The sequence below is a fragment of the Danio aesculapii genome, chromosome 8, assembly GCF_903798145.1.
Source record: "Danio aesculapii chromosome 8, fDanAes4.1, whole genome shotgun sequence".
NCBI classification, from domain to species: domain Eukaryota; kingdom Metazoa; phylum Chordata; class Actinopteri; order Cypriniformes; family Danionidae; genus Danio; species Danio aesculapii.
In genome coordinates, this window is record NC_079442.1 from 10,211,682 (window position 1) to 10,234,810 (window position 23,129).

A 23,129-nucleotide genomic window follows, 5' to 3' on the forward strand; every position below is an offset into this window, starting at 1 on the left:
AATATTTTCCAAAAGTGGCCCACATATGTTTTAAGATAACTGGGCCACATTTGCCATATTTTCTCTGGGCCACTAAAGGCTAACGGCTGCATTAGCCAGTTTACTGTGCCGAATATTTGACAAAAGTGGCCCACAAATGTTTTAAGATAACTGGGCCAGATTTGCTCTTCTACATGTGAGCCACTTTAGGTTTAGACACAGATTACCCTTAAATGACTATGCCAACATTTTTGCCAACGATGGCCCACATTTGTCCATCATTTGGGCCAAATTTACCATTTTCCACATGGGGCAAATTAGGTTCACATTCAGATTACATTTAGCCATAAATGCCAAATCTTTGCCTTAAATGGCCCATATATGAATTTGAATCTTTGGCCCCCCTTTGAGATTGTACAGGTGGGTCACTTCAGGCTCACATTCATTTTGTCTGGGCCAAAGGAATACCACCCGTGCCGCATAACTGCCTAAAGTGGCCCACATTCGTATGCTATCTGGATGTGGATCCAGTAAGATTAAGTGTAGTTCTTATGCGTAACATCTGACAGCACCAAGACTACAAACTAGCACACAAACCATGACAAACCTTGAGATGGAAAGCATTCAGTGAGGTGTTGTGTGTTCCTGTAGTGCAGCGAAATCTTAGTTGCTGCTCAAGTGAAAGCTCAGCCCCATCATGCACCTGGCTCCCAGCTGCCCCCTCTCGTCTCTGATAAACCGTGCAGCTTATGCCAGTAAAGTGAGCAGGACGAATCAGGTGAGCCTCCATCACAATGTTACGAGAATTCTTAAACAAAAGAGAGAACATGTCCTGATTTGGTGCTCAAAATAAATTGATATTGTCTTTGTTGCTGTCTAATATTTTGGTTTAACCATAGTGTACTGTTCAAATTGACAGTAAAATTACGAATTTGACCTCTGGAAAACCAGCAACAACGAAGAATGCATGATTATAAATCATTATAATGGAAGTCGTTGCCCCAAAACAGCCACAAACATAATATAAGTACATTTGCCAAGAGTGAATTGTTGAAGCAAAATAAAATTTGTCACCAAAAATCATTCAATTTGCTGAAACACAGAGAAAATTGTGGCCAAATTAAGATTCAAAATTACCCCAAAATGGATAAAAACACTTTCTTGTGGGGGATTCTTTAATAAATAGAACATTTAACGAAACAGCATTTAGTTGGAAAAAAATCTTCTGTATCAATGTAAAAGTCTTCACTGACACTGATAAGTTTTATGCGCTCTTGCTGGTTAAAAGCATTAACTGACATAACATGGCATGATTAAAAACATACTCTGGACAGGTCCTGGGCATGAGAATGCAACTGAGGCCAAGCAAGAGTCTCCAGAGTGTAGACGATTGAACTGCAGGCTCTTTCCTCTCTCTGCGCCCGAGCCAGGATCTGATCATCTACCTGCATCAGGTTACTCCCCATTTCAACCAGCACCTCGGACAGCTGTGATGAAGGAGCACAATGTATATATTAGTACACAAATATACAGTGCAATACATCCACAAACTTCACTAACTCTACTAACCTCACGCATTTCTGTCACATAGTCTATTAATTTGTGCATCATCTGAGCCACATACAGAACATCCACTGTGTCAGTGAAACCAGCAGCCTCCAGAGTGTATGATCGCACCTGGTGAGCCAGAGTCACGGCATTGGAGGCATTGATGGGCATCTGAGCAAGAAAGACAAAATTAACCAAAATTTGTGTAACAATACACTGTAAAAAAGCATCTGTTAATTAACATTTTTGTATTTTGTGATTCACAACACATTAAAAATGGCAAGTAATTTCAACCCAGTTCTGGGTGTAATAGGGACTAACCCAACTGCTAGTTTATTTATTTTCTAATTAAATTAAAAGGACCAAATTTAATGAATTTATGTTTGGGTTAGTCTATATTTTACCAAATTTTGGTTTAAATAACTCAGCATTTCTTAGAGTAAAGTGTTTTCCATTCATTTACAGTTGTGAATTGCATTATGAGACCTTGATCTGTGCTCTGTCAGCATTTGATAAAAAAAAATTAACTTTACAGTTTAACAAAATCACTTTTTTTGACATTTTAGAAGTTTGAAATAATATAATGCAGGCAATATATCACTTTATACCATTAAAAATGTTAAGAAAAGTCACTTGTTCGAACTTTCCAAGGTTAAAAGTTGTTGGAAGAAAGATTAAGGACTCATAATGCAATTCGAAAGCATAAATAAACAGGGAAAAATAAAAACATGAATCACAAAATACAGAAAAAAGCTAATTTACAGATATTTTTACAGCATACTGTTGATGCAAAATGACAATATAAACCGCTGAAAATGCTGAGACAATCTCGAATACATGTAGAGTGTGTTCTCATCTTTTCACCCAACTTGATCATCTAACAACATAATGTGAAATAAATACAGCATCTCAAAAGTGTCACCTTTCAGTTGAATTTGTTGTTTTGGATCTAAAATGTTAATTATTGTGATTCATCTATATCTGTTGCTCTCAACCATGTTCCTGAAGCCCACATTTGAACTACACATTGCAACCATTTCAGGTCCCTGAGTCTCTGCTAATGAGCTTGGGTCTGATTTATAAAATTAGTGTCGAAACCTTCCTAAAATTGAACATACACCAGAATACATTTTAATTAATTTATTAATTATTATGGCATATGATTATTTAAAGTGATTCATTTAAGTCAATGTTTAAGTTAAACATGTTTACTTAAAATTGACTTACAACCATGTATATAGATCTCAACATTTGTACGGGAAGTTATATACGCACATTTCCACCACAGTTTTAGGTGTACACCACATTTATAAATGAGACCTCTGATGGGCTAATATGAATCTGATGTGTGTGATAAAGAGACGTTTAGGGTTCGTTGTCCAGGAACGTGGTTGATATATAATACATTTACAAAAATGGTTGTGGAAATGCTTTTGAGGATCTGCAAAAAAAAAAAAAAATGCACAATTCATTCATGTTATCCCTCAAAATTGATTAAGTTAACTATTAATGATTAAGTCGACTGAACATAAAGCAACTAAGTTGTCCCAAAATCTCAAGAATTGTGTTGTTTCAGCTCATTTTTAATAAGTAAATTGAACAAGCAGCAAAAATCTTGAGCGTACCCAAGACTGGTGACAGCAAATTAAATTATCAGAATCCTGCCTTCCTTAGTACACCCTGCTGAGTGGGGTGCATGTGCTTACTCCTGGCTTGGTTTGATTGTCTTATATAGACAACAGACAATGTGTTCAGAGATGATTGATGGACAGAGTTGATGAGCAAATGTCATCAGTCTAGTTTAAAACAAGCCTGATCTCACGAGAAAATGTAAGTATTTTACGTTTTGTCCGTTTAGTGGCTAATTCGCACGAATTCATACGAGCTCAGTCATACAAAACTGCACAATTTTAAAGAGGAGGCGTAGCACCCAGCACCACCCCTATACTCAACCATCATTGGGTGATGAGCAAATCATACTAAATTGTACGAATTAATACCAATTAGCCACTAAATCAAAAAGTTACAAATAGCCATGAGATTGCGTTGTTTAAAATCTGTAACTGTAAAGACAGGTTTCACAAGTCTTCACTATAAAGAACAGAGAAAATAACAATGGGCTACATCTTGCTACATGTTAAGAAAAAAATTCAACAATTTCAATAATCAACAATACAATTGTTTTTAGAACCATAGACGCTTTAAATTCAACCAAGGCTTATAGTGGATAAGTACCCCTATATACATTTCTGGAGAGCAAAAAATACATGCCAGGAGGTATTGTTTTCACGAATCCACCAGAGGCCGCTGTGTACACTTTTTGAGATCTCAAATTTTTCTCGTGACTACCATTCACACCTGCTCTTCTTGCGTAAATCCACCAGAGGCCGCTGTCGACTGACTGACCGATCAATCGATACCCTGACCCTAAACCTAACTGATAGTGTTTTCAAAAGCAATCCAGAAAAAAAGCCCTCAGATCTTACCACGCCTGATTTTTACCACTTTTCAGATCTTACTACGTTCTCACCCTGTTATTTACTTGTTTATTTTATTTTTTTAAAGCTTTTGTTTTTGCTTTAAGTGCTTTCTGGAACCGTTCTTTGCCAGACTAGAACCCTGTTGTGATGGTCAACTTCACTCCGCCTCCCAAGTCCACAAGGATACATGGCCTGCCACTGGGCAAACTGGTAACAGCGGAAAAGCCGTCCACATGGGGGTAAGCGGTCAGCTGGTAGCGCGAAAAGGAACAGAAGCCAGCAGTAGCATTATACCACCCAGTAGCGTATGTTTTAAAGACAAAATGCAGCCATACGTACCTCTGGCTACATAATTCGAGCTCTCCAGAAATGTAGATGGGGGTACGTATTTACAATGAGCCTGTGTTGTTTAAATTTGTGCACAAACAAAACTGTTTCCTCTCTGGGGAAGCATTCTATGTTTTCACATGCAAATTATCTCATGTAAAGAGCACCATGGCACAACTGGCTCTTAAATGGAATAGTGACAACTCTTTAGACTGTACACTGAGCGCGCTTACTGTTGATGTTGTTAAACTAGCAAAAGTAGATTCTAGCACAGCCTGAGTGCACCTGCACAGTGTGCTTTACACCATGCATTTTGAGGTGGAAATTAACAAATTACATTTACCTGTGTTGATATAATTAAGTAGTTTTTTTGTGAATTTGTACTTTTTAGAGAAGAGTATAAAATCTGTCATTTTACTTTACTTAAATATGTTTTGCCTTAGTATTGTGGTTACCTACATTTTAAATCATATCAGTTACAGAGAAAAATACAAATACAAATAAATTTATAAAATAAATAAATAAATAAATATGTGCAAGAAATGAGATATTGAGAAATGAGATATATTGCTGGATATAAATATAAATAGATATAAAAGATTGTATCTATTTACTGTATCAGCATCATTTATCAGCAAAATTATAAAAACTATTTAAGGTTGCAGGATATAAATATAAATAGATGTAAAATATTATATCTATTTACTGTATCAGCATCAATTATCAGCAAAATCAGTAAACTATATGGCTCATTATATATTAAGCCATGCCTGTGTTCTTATACGGTTGAAGTCAGAATTATTAGCCCCCGTTTATTTTTTTCCCCAATTTTTGTTTAAATGAGAGAAGTTTTTTTCAGCACATTTCTAAACATAATAGTTTTAATTACTCATTTCTAATAACTGATTTATTTTATCTTTGCCAAGATGACAGTAAATAATATTTTACTAGATATTTTTCAAGACACTTCTATACAGCTTAAAGTGACATAAATAGGCTTAACTAGGTTCTGTAGACTATCGAGAAAAAATATAGCTCAAAGGGGCTAATAATTTCGTCCTTAAAATGGGGTTTAATTAATTAAAAACTGCTTTTATTCTAGCCAAAATAAAACACATAAGACTTTCTCCAGAAGAAAAAAATATTATAAAACATACTGTAAAAATTTCCTTGCTCTGTTAACCATTATTTGGGAAACATTTAAAAAATAAAAAAAATAAAAGGGGGCTAATAATTCTGACTTCAACTGTAGGTGTAATTTAGAGAAGGGTCTGGCTGCAGACATGATGCAATCTCAGACCGGTGCAATCTCAGCCGCACATGCGCATTCAGAGTGATGCAATCTCAGCCGGACATGCACAATCAGACAGCACTCAGCCGCACATGCGGCCGTGGGCACGCTTTCGCTCTCTGCTTCATGTACGGTCACAAGTGCAGTAGGTATATTTTAGGAATTTAGAAATTTAATAAGTATAAATTAAGTATACAGATTAAAGAATAATAAAACAAAACAAACAAACAATCAATCAATCGTCAAATAAGCAAATAAATAAACAAATAAATAATATTATAAATAATCTAACATACTTAAGTACACCTAAAAATGTGCACTTTGTTAAATAAAAGGTGCATTTTAAATCAATACATACTATGTTTCAAAGATAAATAAAAATTTAAGTGAATCAAAAAAGCTTTCAGCTGCTTTCATTTCGTATACTGTACATCATAAACAATAATCCATTTAAATTTAAGAGCTAAGCCGTTATGTGAAGTCAATTTCAAATCTTATTTTCATAATGAGCACTGTTTCTGAAAGAAAGCTAAAGTGCATACCACTGAGAGCTTGCAGCATTTAAGAATATGTAACTTTGCACTAACCAGTATGAACGTGTGTAGGATGCGTGTGATGTCATTGGTATAAAGGCACTGAGAGTAGTCTGCCTCCTCCCAGCGTCCAGACCGGTCACAGTTTCGTGAAGCCTTCTTCTGCTCTATACCACCACCTAAAGTTAGGGAGGGGTAGCGTAGCTGCAGACAGTGCTGGTAGGAGGTGATGCCGGCTAGAGTTCTAGGCCACCTGAAGACCAAACAGAAGACAGTTCATTCATTTGTTGAGCATTCTTAATAGGCTACAGATAAAGCATTAGGACATCTCCCTTACCTGAACTCCCCTCGATTGTTGTTCACTCTCTGCTCCGGACAGAAGGAGGCGCTGTTCTCCAGCACCACTATCTCCACACTGCACGAGGTGTTCCCACGGCCTGTAGACACCACACACTCCCACTCACCGCTTGCCTCAACATGGACGTTTGACAGGATTAGTTCACTAAAAAATAAACAGAACCATACGTTGTTATTATTAAAGTGTACTGTTGCTCAGCATGAACAGTATGGTCGAAAAACAGCTGCACATATATTAAGGAATTGACTTACAACATTTGTTATATGATTATGCCATACTGTGATCCTGTTGTGAGTCATTTTGCAGCCTTAAAGTGGAACTAGTAAAAATTACTACTCAAATTAAAATAAAGTTGTTGATATGTAGTCTCAGTATTGTTAATAGTCAAGAATGTCTAAAGCAGGGCTGCTCAAACTTTTTCGTATGAAGTGCCAAAAACCAAACATCATTGAGAGCCATAGGCCGAAAATAAATATATCAAACTATTTAACATTAAAGTTGCCATGGGTAATTTCCTAATTTATGTAAAAATATTTAAAATATACATAAAAAACATCACTTTGAATCATATTAACTGATTGCAATAAACTTACTGAAATAAAAACATAAACAATCACATTTATAATACAGTGGAGTTCAATCAGAATCTGTCTTTGCCTTGATTTGCTCACCAAAGTCTCTCCATTGTCCTCTATTCTTCGGGTGACAGTATATACATTTCAAACTAAGTTACAGTATTTAAATTGAAATATTTAATTTCAGTTAGCTCTTTTTTGTAGTTTCACAATAAAATAAACAAAAGGTTGCATTAAACAATCTCTAAACCATCCCCATCATTCTCCCTTTCTTTTCAGAAAGGATGGCCAAATCAAAGGTTAGCATGGGTCAACTTTGGCCCGCGGGCCCTAGTTTGGGCATCTCTGGTCTAAAGGCAACAATAAAGTAAAGTGTAGGTTTTTATTCCAATGTTATTTTCCCAACAATTTCTATTGCTGTCATTAATGGTTTATCCCCTTTTAAACTATAAGTCAATCTCATTTTATCCCCTAAGTCTTTTTTTCATGCCTTGTCACTAGCACATTCACACTAACTGTATAAATATTGAACAGAAAAATAATAAGTTTTTATTTTTTTTATTTAAAAAAACTAAATTCAAGTTTCTTTGCTAGTTCTACTAGGAAGACCCAAAGCCACATCACTCTGCATGAGGAATATATAAGCAGGACACTCCATATAAGCAAGCTCCACTGCTTCCTTTGTCCATGGTAGTCCTAGCTAGATCTATATCGTCCTGAATTAAGCTATGGATGGTGGTTTTTTTATTTAATTTTTTGTCAAATAAATACTTTCCTCCTGGGTTTTTATATTTCTGATGTTGAAAAGTTTTTATCAACATTTTTTAATAGTTTGAGGTGATACATTGCCTTGGTTGGTGTTGTAAATTACGGTACAAAAGCCTGGTAATAAACTGCCAGAAATCTTTCTTTAAATTTATATTTTTAATGCTATAAATCATATTTATTATACAAAATAATAATTTTAAACTACTAAAAATCAACATAATGCAATTCATAACTGTAAAATAAAAAAGAAAACACCATTTAATCACAAAATATAGAAACTCTTATCAATTATTTAATTAACAGAATTTTTTAAACTGTAAATTTTAAGTTCAAACTTAAGAATATTTCACAACATCACTCTTTTTTATTTATTTATAATATATTATTTTTTGAGTAGCAGAGACAACTTTCCCAATGTGTAATAATTCAGTATTGTATATTATAACTAAACTGTTTAAATTCTGTACGTGTTACCTAGTGATGAATGTGCAGTCATGTTGTACGCTCTCCTCCAGATGAATCCCCTTGCTAGGGTCACTGGTAACAGGCTGACCGTTTTGTCGCCAGTGAAGGGCAGTAATTTTGTCAACCAGAGAGGCAGTGCAATGGAAAGGCAGCCTGTCCCCCTTAAAAACAACCTGCCGCTGTGAGGGTAATAACGACAATGTGTGCAGTTCCAGTGGACCCTCTAAAAAGCAAAAATCATTGAAATATAAACATGAGATTCACAGAAAAACAAACACATTACAAAGTCCTGGGCTGTCGGCAGTCCCGACAGAATATGTGGCACATTTTGAAGGCAACTAAGACTCCACTGCCCTGAAACACTTCATCACTTGATGTCTTCAATTTCTAAACGTCTTTTAAGTGTTGTGAAAAGAAATGGCAACATTACAAAGTGATAAATTCTTTACTCTTCCAAGTTTTTTTTTAAATGTGTTGCAAAAAAACAAACAAACAAACAAACAAAAAAAAAAACACAAACAATAAAAATCATGAGGAACACATTAAATAGTGTCTGTTGTATTGTCTGTATTTGTATATAGATATAGTATTCAAAAATTATAGCAAAATAAATGTTTATTTTAAATCTCTTTGTCCTTTTGTAGATTATAATTTTAACTTGATGCAGTTTATATAGATAGAGTGGCAGTAAAACATATGATTTTACAAATTATAAAATAACTTCATTAAAATTGCACATCCATATATAATAAAATAGAAAAAAAGTTATATTTAACTGTAATATTGTTTTACAATTCTTGATCATATAGGTGCAGCGTTTGTGTGTATAAGCCCAAATCTTTGAACAATAATGTTTTTAAAAAATCTGTAGAATCTGTCCTAACTAAACCATGTCCATGTAATGCTCAGTCAAGTGCATGTGATACTCCTGGTGGATTCTCACATGGACTCCTGATATTCTGATACTGGCCCTTTTCTTCATTGTAGATATTGCATGCAATGATATTAAGCTTTTAGTAGTTCATGGATGAAAATGTACAAATTTGATTTACTTTTTTACTATGTGTGTTCATCTTCAATCCATACATACTGCACTGTTAGACGTGAGAAATTCAATCTCATGCTCTGTCATATACAGGTAGGAGGCATAATAAAGTTCTTTGGGTGTTCTTTTGACATCTAATTCAAAATCAGCTTTGCTAGTGAAGCAGCCTGGGTGAATCAGCCTCTTGTGGAGGGTTGAGGATATGTATTCATTACTCGAGAGCCACAGAGGGATCTCTTCTAGTCGGTCACAGCTATTCACTTCTGGCCAACATAAATATGTTTAAGGGCAGCAGAGGAAGAGATGGCGAAAAGAGCTGACATTAAAACAGTAACAGGAGCCTCGGTTTGAGGCCCAAGATATGGAAAAATGTAGCATATGTCGAAAGCTATGGAACAAAATCAATGCCAAAAGTATTGAATTAAAAAGCTTGTTGAATAGCACAAACTGAAAAAAATAATACACCGTATTAACAAGTTCTTGCATTTTAATGACTTGAATTGCAGGGTTTGTATTTTTAGGTCCTGAAATTTAACATAGCTGTTTATTTAAGCTGTGAATAGTTCAACTAAAAATATTTCAAACATGTTTTCGTACTTATAAATTCAATAATTCATTTTCAATTTCCAGGATTCACTTACAAAATATTCAATACCCTTTAAAAATACGATGTATAATATTCAAAAGGTAATTTTCAGTTCATTTTATTTCAGTTCAAATATTCGCTTCCATAAATTCAGTGGCTCTAATTCGACTGTTAAAATTCAACATTACATCCGGGAACTGCAGGAAAAGCAATAGATTGCAGATTGAAGATCGCCAGCTGCTTTTCCACCAGCAGGTGGAGATGGAATAATTTAAGATTTTTTACCCAGTAAATAGACGAGAAAAAGGCTAATCAAGGCACAAAAGTAGCATTTAATATTAATATCAGTGTCTTGGACATTATAAGTAATGAAATGAGTATGAGTAAAATAAGTAAATGTTCTTCTGGTCATTTATATTTGCCCTTATGTAACAGAAGCCAGTTAGTGATCTCGTAAACCTCACTCCTCGGATTCAGCGACAGATGTTGTTCTGCAATATTTAGTCGGTTGTTGCTAGATCGGATACTTTTGCAGCCGGAAGTTAATGACAATTATTTCTATTATTTATAAAATTTCCCATTTATTGTATTTTATTAACGTCTACCTCCACCCCAACCCTAAACCCAACCATCACAGTACTGTAAAAATATTAATTATTGTTACACAGTTTCATTAAAAATGCTGCTTTATTAATGTGCATATCGCACTTCCGGCTGGCAACATATCTGATCTAGACTTTACTATCTTTAATCTCCTCACAGCATTTGTCTCCCATACCGGTATCGCCAGCTCGCGCCCTGCTCGGACCAGTGGCGTTACATGCACATTAGAGATGCGCGGATGGGCTCTTATTTCATCCGCAACCGCATCACAAAACTCATCATCCGTCCGCCATCCATCCGCACCAATATTTCTGACCAATTTTTAAAACCGCACCCGCCCGCCATCTGCTGATTGGGCTCTTTATTTGAATGGCTCATTCATTTTTATTATTAAATGAATGTTTCTTTATTGATTATTAGAGAATAGAGAATGACTTTAATGTAGACATGTAGTTAATCCAAACGTGCAAGCCAAATCCAGCATTAATTGACGACGCTTTGAAGTGACGCTAAACGATACGAGGACGTGTCTTTGGTCCTCGAGTCTTTTCCTTGCGTCCTTCCCTCGCATCCCGGAGGGGTGGAGCTAAGACACGAGGAAAGAAAGCAAGGAAAGGAAACGAGGATGCACAAATAAGAAATGAGAAGCACCCTATAAAGCTCTCAGAATATCCAACACGAAATTCAGCAGTGAACTCCGTCTCCGATCGGCGCACAGGGACAAAAATAAATAGTCTAAATTAAACGCACTGTACTGTACTTTTTTTTTTTTATAGTAGCCTAATAGAAAACGCATTTTGACACATCATTTCAACATGCTGCTATGTAGCCTACTACTAAATGCCTATTTCACTTTATTTTTAGCAAATAGATAGAATAATAAGTCATTTACATTATAGCCTAATAATGTTTACATTTGTAGTTGTCCATAGCAACCCCAAAAACTTATCTGCTTGTCTTGCACATCTAATTAATGGGCACAGTTTTTCGACTATTTTTTTTTTTATTTTTTATTTATTTTTTTGCTGTGGAAGTTATTGAGCTTGTAGAAATCGGAAACAACACCAATTCTGCGACACAGATGAACTATTGAACTATCTATTGATATCTCTATCAGACAATGCCTATTTAATATGCCAAAAGAAACAACAGGCAGTAAAAAAATATTAAAATAAATATCTTAATGTAGGCATAGGCTATAGTCGCATGCTTTGGCAAACGTTTGAAAAAAAAAATAAAAACGTCATATCGTAGTTAATATATCGTAGTTTTATATATATATATATATATATATATATATATATATATATATATATATATATATATATATATATATATATATATATATATATATATATATATATATATATACCATCCCTCTTTGAGCGAACATGAAGTCTGACCAGGCTAAATTGCCTGTATGACAAGTCTATGCCACAATAACCCATGAACTTACGATCATTCCCACAAACTTGAAGCATAATGAAATACTACGCTTGCGACAAAGAAATTCTGGCAAAATAACCTTAAGCCTCAGAACGTAAAAGCGAAGCCAAATAACTAATACACAACATGTCTAGAATAGAACAGGCTAAACCAATATGAACGTAAAATTATCAGCTGACCGAACTCAAAAGTTTATATTAAACATGGGCTATGCGTAGTCTAGATAACATAGGCTAATTGCTTTAATATGTCTGACCTTAGGTCTAGTTTGAATTTTCTTGGCACTATGCAGGAATAAAATAGCATCTACAGTGTCAGGATTCAGACGAGAGCGCCTGGCCTCTATAACGCGCCTGGCTGCACTGAAGGAGCGCTCGCTCACAGCACTTGTTGCTCATAGACTCGACTAGACATATTACTACCTTATGAAAATTTGACTATTTCAAAGTGTGCTCGATTTTTTGGATGTAGGTATGGTCAGATCATATTTAACAATTTATACATATTTTTTTATTTGATTGGTACAACCGCCCGCCACCCGCCCGAATTTAATTAAAATATTATTTTTCGTCACGTCATCCGCCCGATCCGCGGTTTATCAGCGGAGTCCGCGGCTGAAACTGCCAACCGCGCATCTCTAATGCATAAACCGTCTTTTGATGAATATGATGTTACATTCTCTATCTTTATTAACTCATTCTTCCATAGATGTAAAGTATAATATTGACTGGCTGCTAAAGAATATAAACGTAAGAGAAAGGAAATAAAATAATCATACAAAATTCAAAACCAGAGAGATTTTATGAGAATGTCACACAAAACAGTTTACTTGCAACTGTTGGACAGATAGTGTTAGATAAAGACAGTGTTCAGGTATGATTTAAGGTAGGGTATGGATGGGACGTGTAATTTAAAATAATTTAACATAGCGAGCAAATGCATTAAAGGAGCGCCTTCAGTTATTAATACAGAACCGTCTAATATATCGCATAAGCATTAAGGGGTTATTAGAAGTGTTTGTGCTGTTTAAACGCAGCTTTTTTTCAGGATTGGGGTAGGCTATAGTTTCATTATTTAAATTAATATTGTTGTTGTTATTATTTTATTATTATTATTGTTATTATTCTTATTATTTTATAACATTTATTTAGGCTACTGCGCTTGAATAAGTCATCCGTGGTTCTAAATTAGTATTTCTTTTTAACACTCTGCCTGCCTTTCATTTTTCTAATTTTTGGGGTTCTGCCATGGTGCCTTTAGTTTGTCCAGATTAATTGTTTTTATTGTTATGTAGTAACCTAGGCTTACTGCACGCCTTTATTTTTATATTATGAACGAAAAAAAAATATATATATATATATATATATATATATATTTTTTTTTTTTTAAACTTTATTATTTAAAATGATTGGCGACCTCTAAAATATAGACTAAGCCGAAGGAGAATGAATGAATTGATGAATGAATGAAATATTTGGCGTTTTTTTATACCTGTGCGGCTTGAACGCGGCAAACGCAAACGAGTGGCCGCGAGCTCTGGTGGCCGGTCAGAGCCAGCACCGCACGTCAAATACTGGTTGAGAGATGCTGGATGGCTGCCAATATTTGATGGGAACACCTCTGAAGTTTCAGATGATATCTGGGCCTGTGCATAGTTATTAATGTGAAATGTGAAAGTCGTGACATTTAGCCAAGCATGATAACACAAGAGTGTTTCCATTATTATATTAATCATACCTATTAACCTAATTTCCGCGACCGTCACATCCCTACCACGTAGCGTAAATGAGCACCTGCCCATTTAAGAGTCTGTGAATAGCACTGCAGAACAACATCTGTTGCTGAATCCGAGGAGTGAGGTTTACGCGATCACCAACTGGCTTCTGTTACATAAGGGCAAATATAAATGACCAAAAGATCATTTACTTATTTTACTCATACTCATTTTATTACTTATAATGTCCAAGACACTGATATTAATATTAAATGCTACTTTTGTGCCTTTATTAGCTTTTTTTTCGTCTATTTACTGGGTAAAAAATCTTAAATTATTCCATCTCCACCTGCTGGTGGAAAAGCAGCTGGCGATCTTCAATCTTCAATCTATTGCTTTTCCTGCAGTTCCCGGATGTAATGTTGAATTTTAACAGTCGAATTAGAGCCACTGAATTTATGGAAGCGAATATTTGAACTGAAATAAAATGAACTGAAAATTACCTTTTGAATATTATACATCGTATTTTTAAAGGGTATTGAATATTTTGTAAGTAAATCCTGGAAATTGAAAATGAATTATTGAATTTATAAGTACGAAAACATGTTTGAAATATTTTTAGTTGAACTATTCACAGCTTAAATAAACAGCTATGTTAAATTTCAGGACCTAAAAATACAAACCCTGCAATTCAAGTCATTAAAATGCAAGAACTTGTTAATACGGTGTATTATTTTTTTCAGTTTGTGCTATTCAACAAGCTTTTTAATTCAATACTTTTGGCATTGATTTTGTTCCATAGAAAGCACATATGAGGTTTAATAGAAAGTCTAAGAGAAACTTAATCAGACCCTAGTAGCAAAAGTCAGAGAAATTAAACCAATATATTTGATCTTAGCTGGCTAAGAGACACGGATTGAGCAATGCAGCATTTCAGTCAAACTACAAAGAATAGTCAAAGACTGAGGAGGTGCAGTTACTAATAAACTATGAAAAAAAAAATCTAAATTTAAGCATTTCTTTTTGGGGAAGAAACACAGAAGTTCAAAAGATCTATATCATAATCATAACCATAAAAAAATTCTGACAAAAGTCTAGTTAAAAATAAACAAATACAAACAAACATAATCATAATATTACAAACATATTATTATTATTATTATTATTATTATTATTATTATTATTAATATAAAAAAAAAAAAAAAAAAAATAAATATATATATATATATATATATATATATATATATATATATATATATATATATATATATATATATATTAATAATATTAAATAAATAATATATAAATAAATAATCAACAGATAATTATTATTATAAAACAAAAAAATTAATAGTTAAAATAATACAATGAATAATATATTAAATATGATTTACGTTTCCATAAAAAATAAAAATAAATAATAATAATAATAATAATAACAACAACAATAATGCATGCAATCCATACTTCATATGACAATAATATATATTTTTAAAATAAAATAAATAGTAAATATGATATTGTGATATTATAACACTGATATTTATTTTGCTCACCACAGCTGAGGTCACTCTCTCTAAGAAGACGTAGGGGTTTATTTTGAAGCCGTCTGGGATACGCACATAGAGTTTCATCCCCCAGTCGAGCTGAACCACTGCGAAAATAACCTGGGACCCAGCGAAGACCGCAGTCACACGACAGGAACTCAGAATGGAAGTTCCTAATAAAATCAAATTTGAATGTGAGAATTTAAATCAAGCATGCATTATCTTCAAAATAAATTAATACATAACTTTCTTTGAAATGCTGTAACATAACAAACTAATCATGAAATATATTTGTATTTTATTTATTATTATTAAATACAAAGCATTTCACATTTTCATACAAATATCCTATTGCAATACAACTCATCGCACTCACGTGACATTTCAGTTTTTCATCAACATCAAAGTTCAATATATGCATGCATTTTAAAGGTGACATTAGATGTTTGTTTGTTTGTTTGTTTGTTTTTGCAGATTTGTTATGTATTTAGTTTGGATTCTACTATGTTTGCCAGCTCAGAAAATATGCAATCGGTTTGTTATAAACTTATAAAATTGTCTTAGTGAAAATATTCAATCTTGGTGAAATACATGTACATAATTTCACCCTATTTAATTTCATGTCAGTTGTGATGTAATTAGCTGTTTATTCTGTCTCCCTCCAGCAAACTATAGACTCTTCTCAACCCTTTTTGTAAATAGGGAAACGTAGTAGGGGCTGGGCGATTTGACCTAAAATCAAAATCTTGATTAATTGAACATTTTAAACCGATTACGATTAATTATTTTATTTGTTTATTTAATTTGTTTTGCCCTCATAGTTCACTGACAGGTTTTGTACAGTAAATATGCTCACATATTACAAGTTAAAGATTTTTTAATGAAGGGTGCATTACTTGAAATAAAAATAATTAAAGGGCACATAGGTTAACCCTTTTTTCATATTTATTATATGTCTTTTGTGTACCCAGAATGTGTCTGTAAAGTTTCAGCTCAAAACACCCATCAGATTATTTATTATAGCTGTTTGAAGTGTCTGTATTATAGCTGGGAAAAGGTTGTTGCTGTTTTTTGCACTGGGCCTTTAAGGCTAGTCCTCCCTGCCCACCGTTCCCCCATGCCTGTCAGCAACATGCCTCGGCTGCCTCAGGAAGCAGATCTCACGTAACGTTTGTGAGAAATACTACAGTAAGAACTTTAACTATCAGAATTTGATGCATTTTTTTTGTGGAGTTGCAACAAGGAGTCACACACAATGTCATTACAAAGTTCACGCATACACACATAGCGCAGACACATACACAAACACATAGCGCAGACACACACACACACACACACACACACACACATAGCGCAGACACACACAGAGAGAAACAGCGCGTTAAGCTTTGACCTCGTTTTGCACGCTTATGTGCCATGATACTGGTAATCTCCGCTGCTGTCTGGATATCTGTTATGTTAATGTACAAAATAAACCTGATTTAACATCCACAAAGTGGGATTGAAGCGTCTTCCTTTATCGGCTGTGCTGATAAAGTGAATCTGAAGTGAATCGCTATAATTCATTTCACACATGCACTGTTTTAAAACATTTTAAACTTGTAAAACTCACTCTTGATCACGTTTGATGATGATTGATGATTCTAAAAAACTGAACAGACCTTTTATTCCCGGTTGCTTTGCACTCGTCCTGTCTTGTTGATATGATTATATGCATTACTTCGGAGACATGTTAATGCGCACAGCTGTCAATCAATATTGGTGGGCGGGGGGACCACACTCCTAGGTCAAGTTGCGGTTGATCTGAAAACCACTTTAATTGGTCCACCGTTTTTATGTTGTTAAATTTGAAAAAAAAAAAAGGACTGGGTGTGTTTATTTCACCCAAATATGACAGTTTATACACTAGACTTACACACAGGTCTGTCCAAACTTTAAAAGTAGATTTTTCACCATAGGTGCCCGAAACACACATTATATACTATCTATGATAATTTATTGAACATCAACGTTGAACAACTGACATTAATACACACATTTTAATGTGTTGGAAAATATGCCATCTCAAGGCATCTCTGGCGCAGCTTTCAATCCTCAATGTAGTGCAAAGTAAGGCTCAGGAGTGGGACCATCGTCCAACTTGACCTGAGATCAGATGTGGCTGCAAAATGCTGAACATTTTTCAGTTTAGCAGCTTCATTTTTACAACATGTCTTGTACATGAGCAGGGTCACGTGACTCCACACGCAGTAGGGAAAGTAATTGAAAAAAAAATCGACCTAGAAAAATTTGATCGATTATATGTTCTGAATGTTGACTTCGATTATATTTCAATTAATCACCCAGCCCTAAAACATAGCTAATGATGGTGCGTCTTGTTTCTCTACATTTGACCAAAAAGTGATTTCGGCATTTGCATGGTATTAGGTGTATTGGTTCATTGACATCATTACACAGAATTCCATCATTAGAAGAGACAACAGAGATATGTCTCAATTTCATATATTAAGGGAATGTTCCAAAAAGAGTGTGCAACAAATTGCATGTGTGTTCAAAACCTCTTCTTTTCTTTCCACCTGATTACTTTTAAAACCTCTGGCAATATAAAGCTGGATTCATATCAGATATACATTTAAAGGATGTAGTGATACCTAGACTTTGTCTGAAATATGTAATAATTAATTTTATATGTACATTTTTTTTAAATTTTGGTTTATTGAAAGCAAATATCAGCTTCAGTTCACTCGTGTTTAGCATTATATTATCATGCTCTCATGTGTAGAGGTTTCTGAAAACGTAGCCCTACAGACTTTTTGGAGACCGGGAATTACGTAGCCGGAGGTACGTAATGCTGCATTTCTTTTTTTTTAAACGAACGCTACGGGGCTCAATCAATAAAATTGGTTGGGTTTAGGGAAGGGGATGGGTCGGTTAGTCGATCGTTCGCTCAGTTTTTCAAAAAGTCAGTTAACAGCGGCCTATGGTGGGTTTACATGAGAACAGCAGGCGGGAATGGCACTCGCGAGGGAAATTTGAGATCTCAAAAAGCGTACACAGCAGCCTCTCGTGGATTCCCGAAAACAAAAACTGCAGAAAAACGTGCCGCCGGGACGTACTTCTTGGTTTCCAGAAACGTCTGTACAGGTACGTTTTCAGAATGAGTGTGGGTTGGGTTTGTCAGTGCACTGCAAAAATTTTTTTGCTGAGCATTTAAATCAGTGTAACTTTTTATATGTTAAGATGTTTGTTTGAACACACACTTTACATTGATAATGACAGCCTGCAATGTCAAACTGTGATAAATATACATGATTATGTTATAAAGATTTGCAAATTATTCATCACTTGAATGCAGGCAGTCTTACTGCTCCATGCTAATAAAACAATGCATTTTAGACACTGCCTGAGATTTATGTGGATTAATAAAAATGAAGTGGATGGATTTTTAATACCCTAGGATGGTTGCTTACACATATCGTGAACACATATTTGTGTTAAAATTTCATCTAAGAGTTAATTTTGCAGGTCCTGTTTAATAACACATGATTTACCATGAGAGCATTCACTTGAACTTACACTAGCTTGAGAGAGTGCAACTCCATAAACACATTTGGGTCCAGAGAGGAAAAGATGTTTCCAGAGATGTTTCTGTATTATAAGAACACAAATTAAACAATCCAATATTGAAATATAAGCTCGTGATAAAACTGTCAAGCATTTAAGTAATTGTGATCTTCACTTACAATTTAGTGAGGTTGGTAAGTCCCTGGAAAATTTCTGAAGTCAAGCACCCAATTCGGTTACTGGATAGGTCACTGCACAGATTACAGGAAATAAGATACACTGTTATAATGTGTTCCAGTTCAGGCTATAATGGGTTAGGGGGTATGGATCGGTGCTTTAGAAAACTTAAAACACTTCGTCAATCAGCAGTCATTACAAAATGATAAGTGATTTACTCTTTGAAACTGTACAGGTTCAAACTAAAAGCTACTCAATATTTACTTAAAATTTTGCAGAATTGAATGCAAAGACATCTGTAATGTTAAGATTTTCAATTGTGTGCTTGCGTTCCATTAAAAAAAGGTTTCACATTTTCCACAAAAATAATGAAATTATTTTTAAATTTAATAATAAATTTAATAAGTAAAACGTTATTTCAACATTGATAATGATAATATACATTTTTTTATAACTGAGGACCTGTACTGATAATAATTGTGCACCACATGACTTCTTAAAGTTGGCATGAAATCTAAATTACTATTCTTATTTTTATACAGTGGGTCCTTATCATAACGTGGTTTACCTTTCGCGGTCTTGCATTTTTGTTTTTATTTTTTTTACAGCGCATTGTGTTCTCCATCCTGATTGGATATAAACCAATGTCAATCAATCTCCTCCATACCATGCCTTCTATACAGTACAGAAACATTCAGCTTGTCAAATATACATAAATCTTTGATCGCAAGCAGTGTGACTCTAAAGTGGTGTACTGTATGTTTGCAAGCTTTCTCCACAACAAACCCCATGATGTCGACTGAACATTCTGCACCATCAAAGGCACCCACGGTAGCACCATCACACAAAAAGTTGGACTTCTGCACATGCTAAAGGAAGGTAGAAGTTACGCGAGTGTTTAAACAAGAGAGAAAAGTGTAAAAATGTTAATGCCAACCTGAGCAAAGAGTGTTGTGAAGGGTTTTTCGGCCTTAGAACATTTATAATAATTGTAAAAAATAAAGCGGACTACTTCATGGATATCACCTATTGTGGGCTATTTTTAGAGCATAACTCCCGCGATTAACGAGGGACCACTGAACATAGTTGCTTGTTACAGATGATGTATCTATGCACAATTTTGTAACAATTAGTGCATGTCTCCTTTCTGCCCTGCCTTCACTTGAGGCAGTGTTTTAAATGAATATTGTATGATTCTGTCTGTCAAATTTGCCTTTTCATTCTTGTCATCATTGGGCATCTGAAAATATTTTGCACCAGAGGATACCAATGATGATTCTGGTGGACTGTAATCCACCACAACTGGAGTGCAAACTCGCATTCAAATCTTCCTCCATTTTTTTCTCCAATGATCCGATCGATTCCCAAGTAATTGAATCAAGCACTGCCCTACTTTTTTTTTTCTCATTTCCGAAACTGCTTAAACTGAATGTACAGTTGAAGTCTGAATTATTAACCCCCCTGTTTATTTTTCCCCAATTTCTGTTTAATGGAGAGAAGATTTTTTTCAACAAATTTTTTAAGCATAATAGTTTTAATAACTTATTTCTAATACCTGCTTTCTTTTATCTTTGCCATGATCACAGTACATAATATTTTAGTAGATATTTTTCAAGATACTAGTATTCAGCTTAAAGGGCAATTTAAAGGTTTAATTAGGTTAATTAGGTCAGGTTTTGGTAATTAGGCAAATCATTGTATAATGATGGTTTGTTCTGTGTGAAAATTGAAAAAAAAAATAGCTTAAAGGAGTAATAATTTTGACCTTAAAATGGCTTTTAAAAAATTTAAAACTGCTTTTATTCTAGCCGAAATAATACAAATAACACATTCTCCAGAAGAAAAAAATATTATTGGAAATACTGTGAAAAATGCCCTTGCTCTGTTAAACATAATTTGGGAAATATTTAAAAAAAGATGGGAAAAAAATCAAAGAGGGGCTAATAATGCTGACTGCAACTGTATATCACGATAGGGGAAAAACTGCATTTTTAACTTTTGTTTCATTCCAACTTTAAGTATTAGGTGACACTGAAGCCTGCAGTGTAATTTGTGAATAAATTAATAGTTGAAATATGTTCAAGTAGAAAACACTTTTTATTTGTTATTTTACAATAACACTGAATAAAGATACTTATTAAATCATTCTCAATTAATCTTAATTCTTATTTATGCTTAAGCAGCCTGGTAAGTGAATGTAATTGGAATTACTGTAAAACTGCATAAAAAATAGAGAAACCAATGTAAATTGAGCATATAATCATTTATAGATGTGAATATCAAAGATAAGGGGGAAAAGATCATGACATTAAGATGCAACTTACAGTTTTCGAAGTGCTGTGAGACCCAGAAAGGCTCCGGGCATAATGGTGCTGATCAAGTTATTCCTGAGATCCCTGAGAAAAAGTAAAACAGAGTTGTTGTTTTTTAGCAAATTAACTAAATTGTATCATCAATCAATCAACCTTTATTTATATACACAACTAGAAAGAAAACAATGCAAAAAAAGAGTGCCAGTTCTGCTATGCATTAAAAGCCATGTTAAACAAGCATCATAACTGGTATATACAATAGCAACAGATTTCCATTTAGGTTTAGGTTCAGCAGATTATACTTTTCTTATACTTATTCTTATTCTTATATTTATCTTATTTTCTTACTCTATGTTGGTAATTGGCCTATTTTCCTTTATGAAAGCAATATGTTATTTTATTACATATTCTGCATGTGCTTTGAAAGAAAAGGTTTGTAAAATGTCACGCGTTTGTACTGCATATGCTGACCAAAAAGTCCAAAAACAGTCAGTTCATATCAGCATAAAATAACAAGAATTTAATATCAAACAATGTTCACATGCCAATGACCACAAAACCCTTGCCCTGCTTTCAACATAGTTTCATTTGTCCCGCCTCTGTTTGTGAAAGGAAGAAAATTCCTGCATTTTTAAACCATATCTCAAGACACCTGGTCCTGGAGCTCAAAACCGAGGCAGAACTTTCAAGCAGAGAAATAGACTTAAGAGGAAGAGAAAGTGGAGATGCACTCATTAAACCACGGACATTTATTCATTTTTTTTGGCTTATTCCCTTTATTAATCCGGGGTCGCCACAACGGACTGATCCGCCAATTTATCCAGCACAAGTTTTACGCAGCGGATACCCTTTCAGCCGCAACCCATCACTGGGAAACGTCCATACACACTCATTCACACACATACACTACGGACAATTTAGCGTACCCATCTTTAAAAAGATGTAAACCAGTAAACCTGATTTATAATATAACATAATATAATATAATATAATATAATATAATATAATATAATATAATATAATATAATATAATATAATATAATATAATATAATATAATATAATATAATATAATATGAGGTGTGCTGCGTGTTTTATATCAAATCAAACTTAAAATATATATAAATATTAAAAAAAAAATAAACATAATATAAAATAAAGATTAAATATATAATTATAAGCACATCTTCAGGACAGTATTCCACTATCTTATTGTACAGTACACCATTAATAAATGAGTGTTGTGAATCTACAGCCAGGGCCGGCACTAGCCAATTTTCCACCTTAGGTAAGATTTTCTGTTTTTTTTTTTTTTTTATAACTAACTAAAATTGCAATATAGTGAAGACTATGGTAAACTATACACAAGGTAACATTTGTAAACATTAGCAAATATTTTAACTGAAACTAGAAATAAACAAAGCATTTGTAACAGTATTTATTATTTTTATTGAAAATTAACCTTATTTTTAAATTGTTTCTACACTCCCAGAAATAAAGGTACAAGAACTGTCACTGGGGCAGTACCTTTTAAAAAGATATATATTTGTACCCAAATAGTCCACAGTGGTACCTAAAAGGTGCATAACAGTACGCAAATGTAAATAGTACCTTTGAGGTACCATTTTAGGCCCCTGAGGTACAAATATGTACCTTTTAAAAAGGTACCGCCCCAGTGACAGCTCTTGTACCTTTATTTTTGAGAGTGTAGTAATACTATATAAAATGTGTAAATATATAATGTGGTAACTGTGTTATGTGACAAGAAATATGACAAGACTTTGCAACAAAAACTAGGATCTCTGGAACAACA

At 34.0% G+C, this 23,129-nt stretch overlaps 1 protein-coding gene across 1 annotated transcript in view; it reads right to left on the reverse strand.

The window, feature by feature from the left end:
* Positions 1-23,129, reverse strand: part of adgra2 (adhesion G protein-coupled receptor A2) — a 138,501-nt gene that overhangs the window by 19,417 nt on the left and 95,955 nt on the right. Inside the window, exons 3-12 of the mRNA XM_056463153.1 lie at positions 21,331-21,402; positions 19,009-19,080; positions 18,842-18,913; positions 15,275-15,438; positions 8,334-8,547; positions 6,496-6,660; positions 6,213-6,411; positions 1,549-1,698; positions 1,305-1,466; positions 587-787 (exon numbers count right to left, since the gene is read on the reverse strand). Coding sequence (XP_056319128.1) covers positions 587-787; positions 1,305-1,466; positions 1,549-1,698; positions 6,213-6,411; positions 6,496-6,660; positions 8,334-8,547; positions 15,275-15,438; positions 18,842-18,913; positions 19,009-19,080; positions 21,331-21,402 — 1,471 coding nt within the window. The remainder of the gene's footprint in view (positions 1-586; positions 788-1,304; positions 1,467-1,548; positions 1,699-6,212; positions 6,412-6,495; positions 6,661-8,333; positions 8,548-15,274; positions 15,439-18,841; positions 18,914-19,008; positions 19,081-21,330; positions 21,403-23,129) is intronic.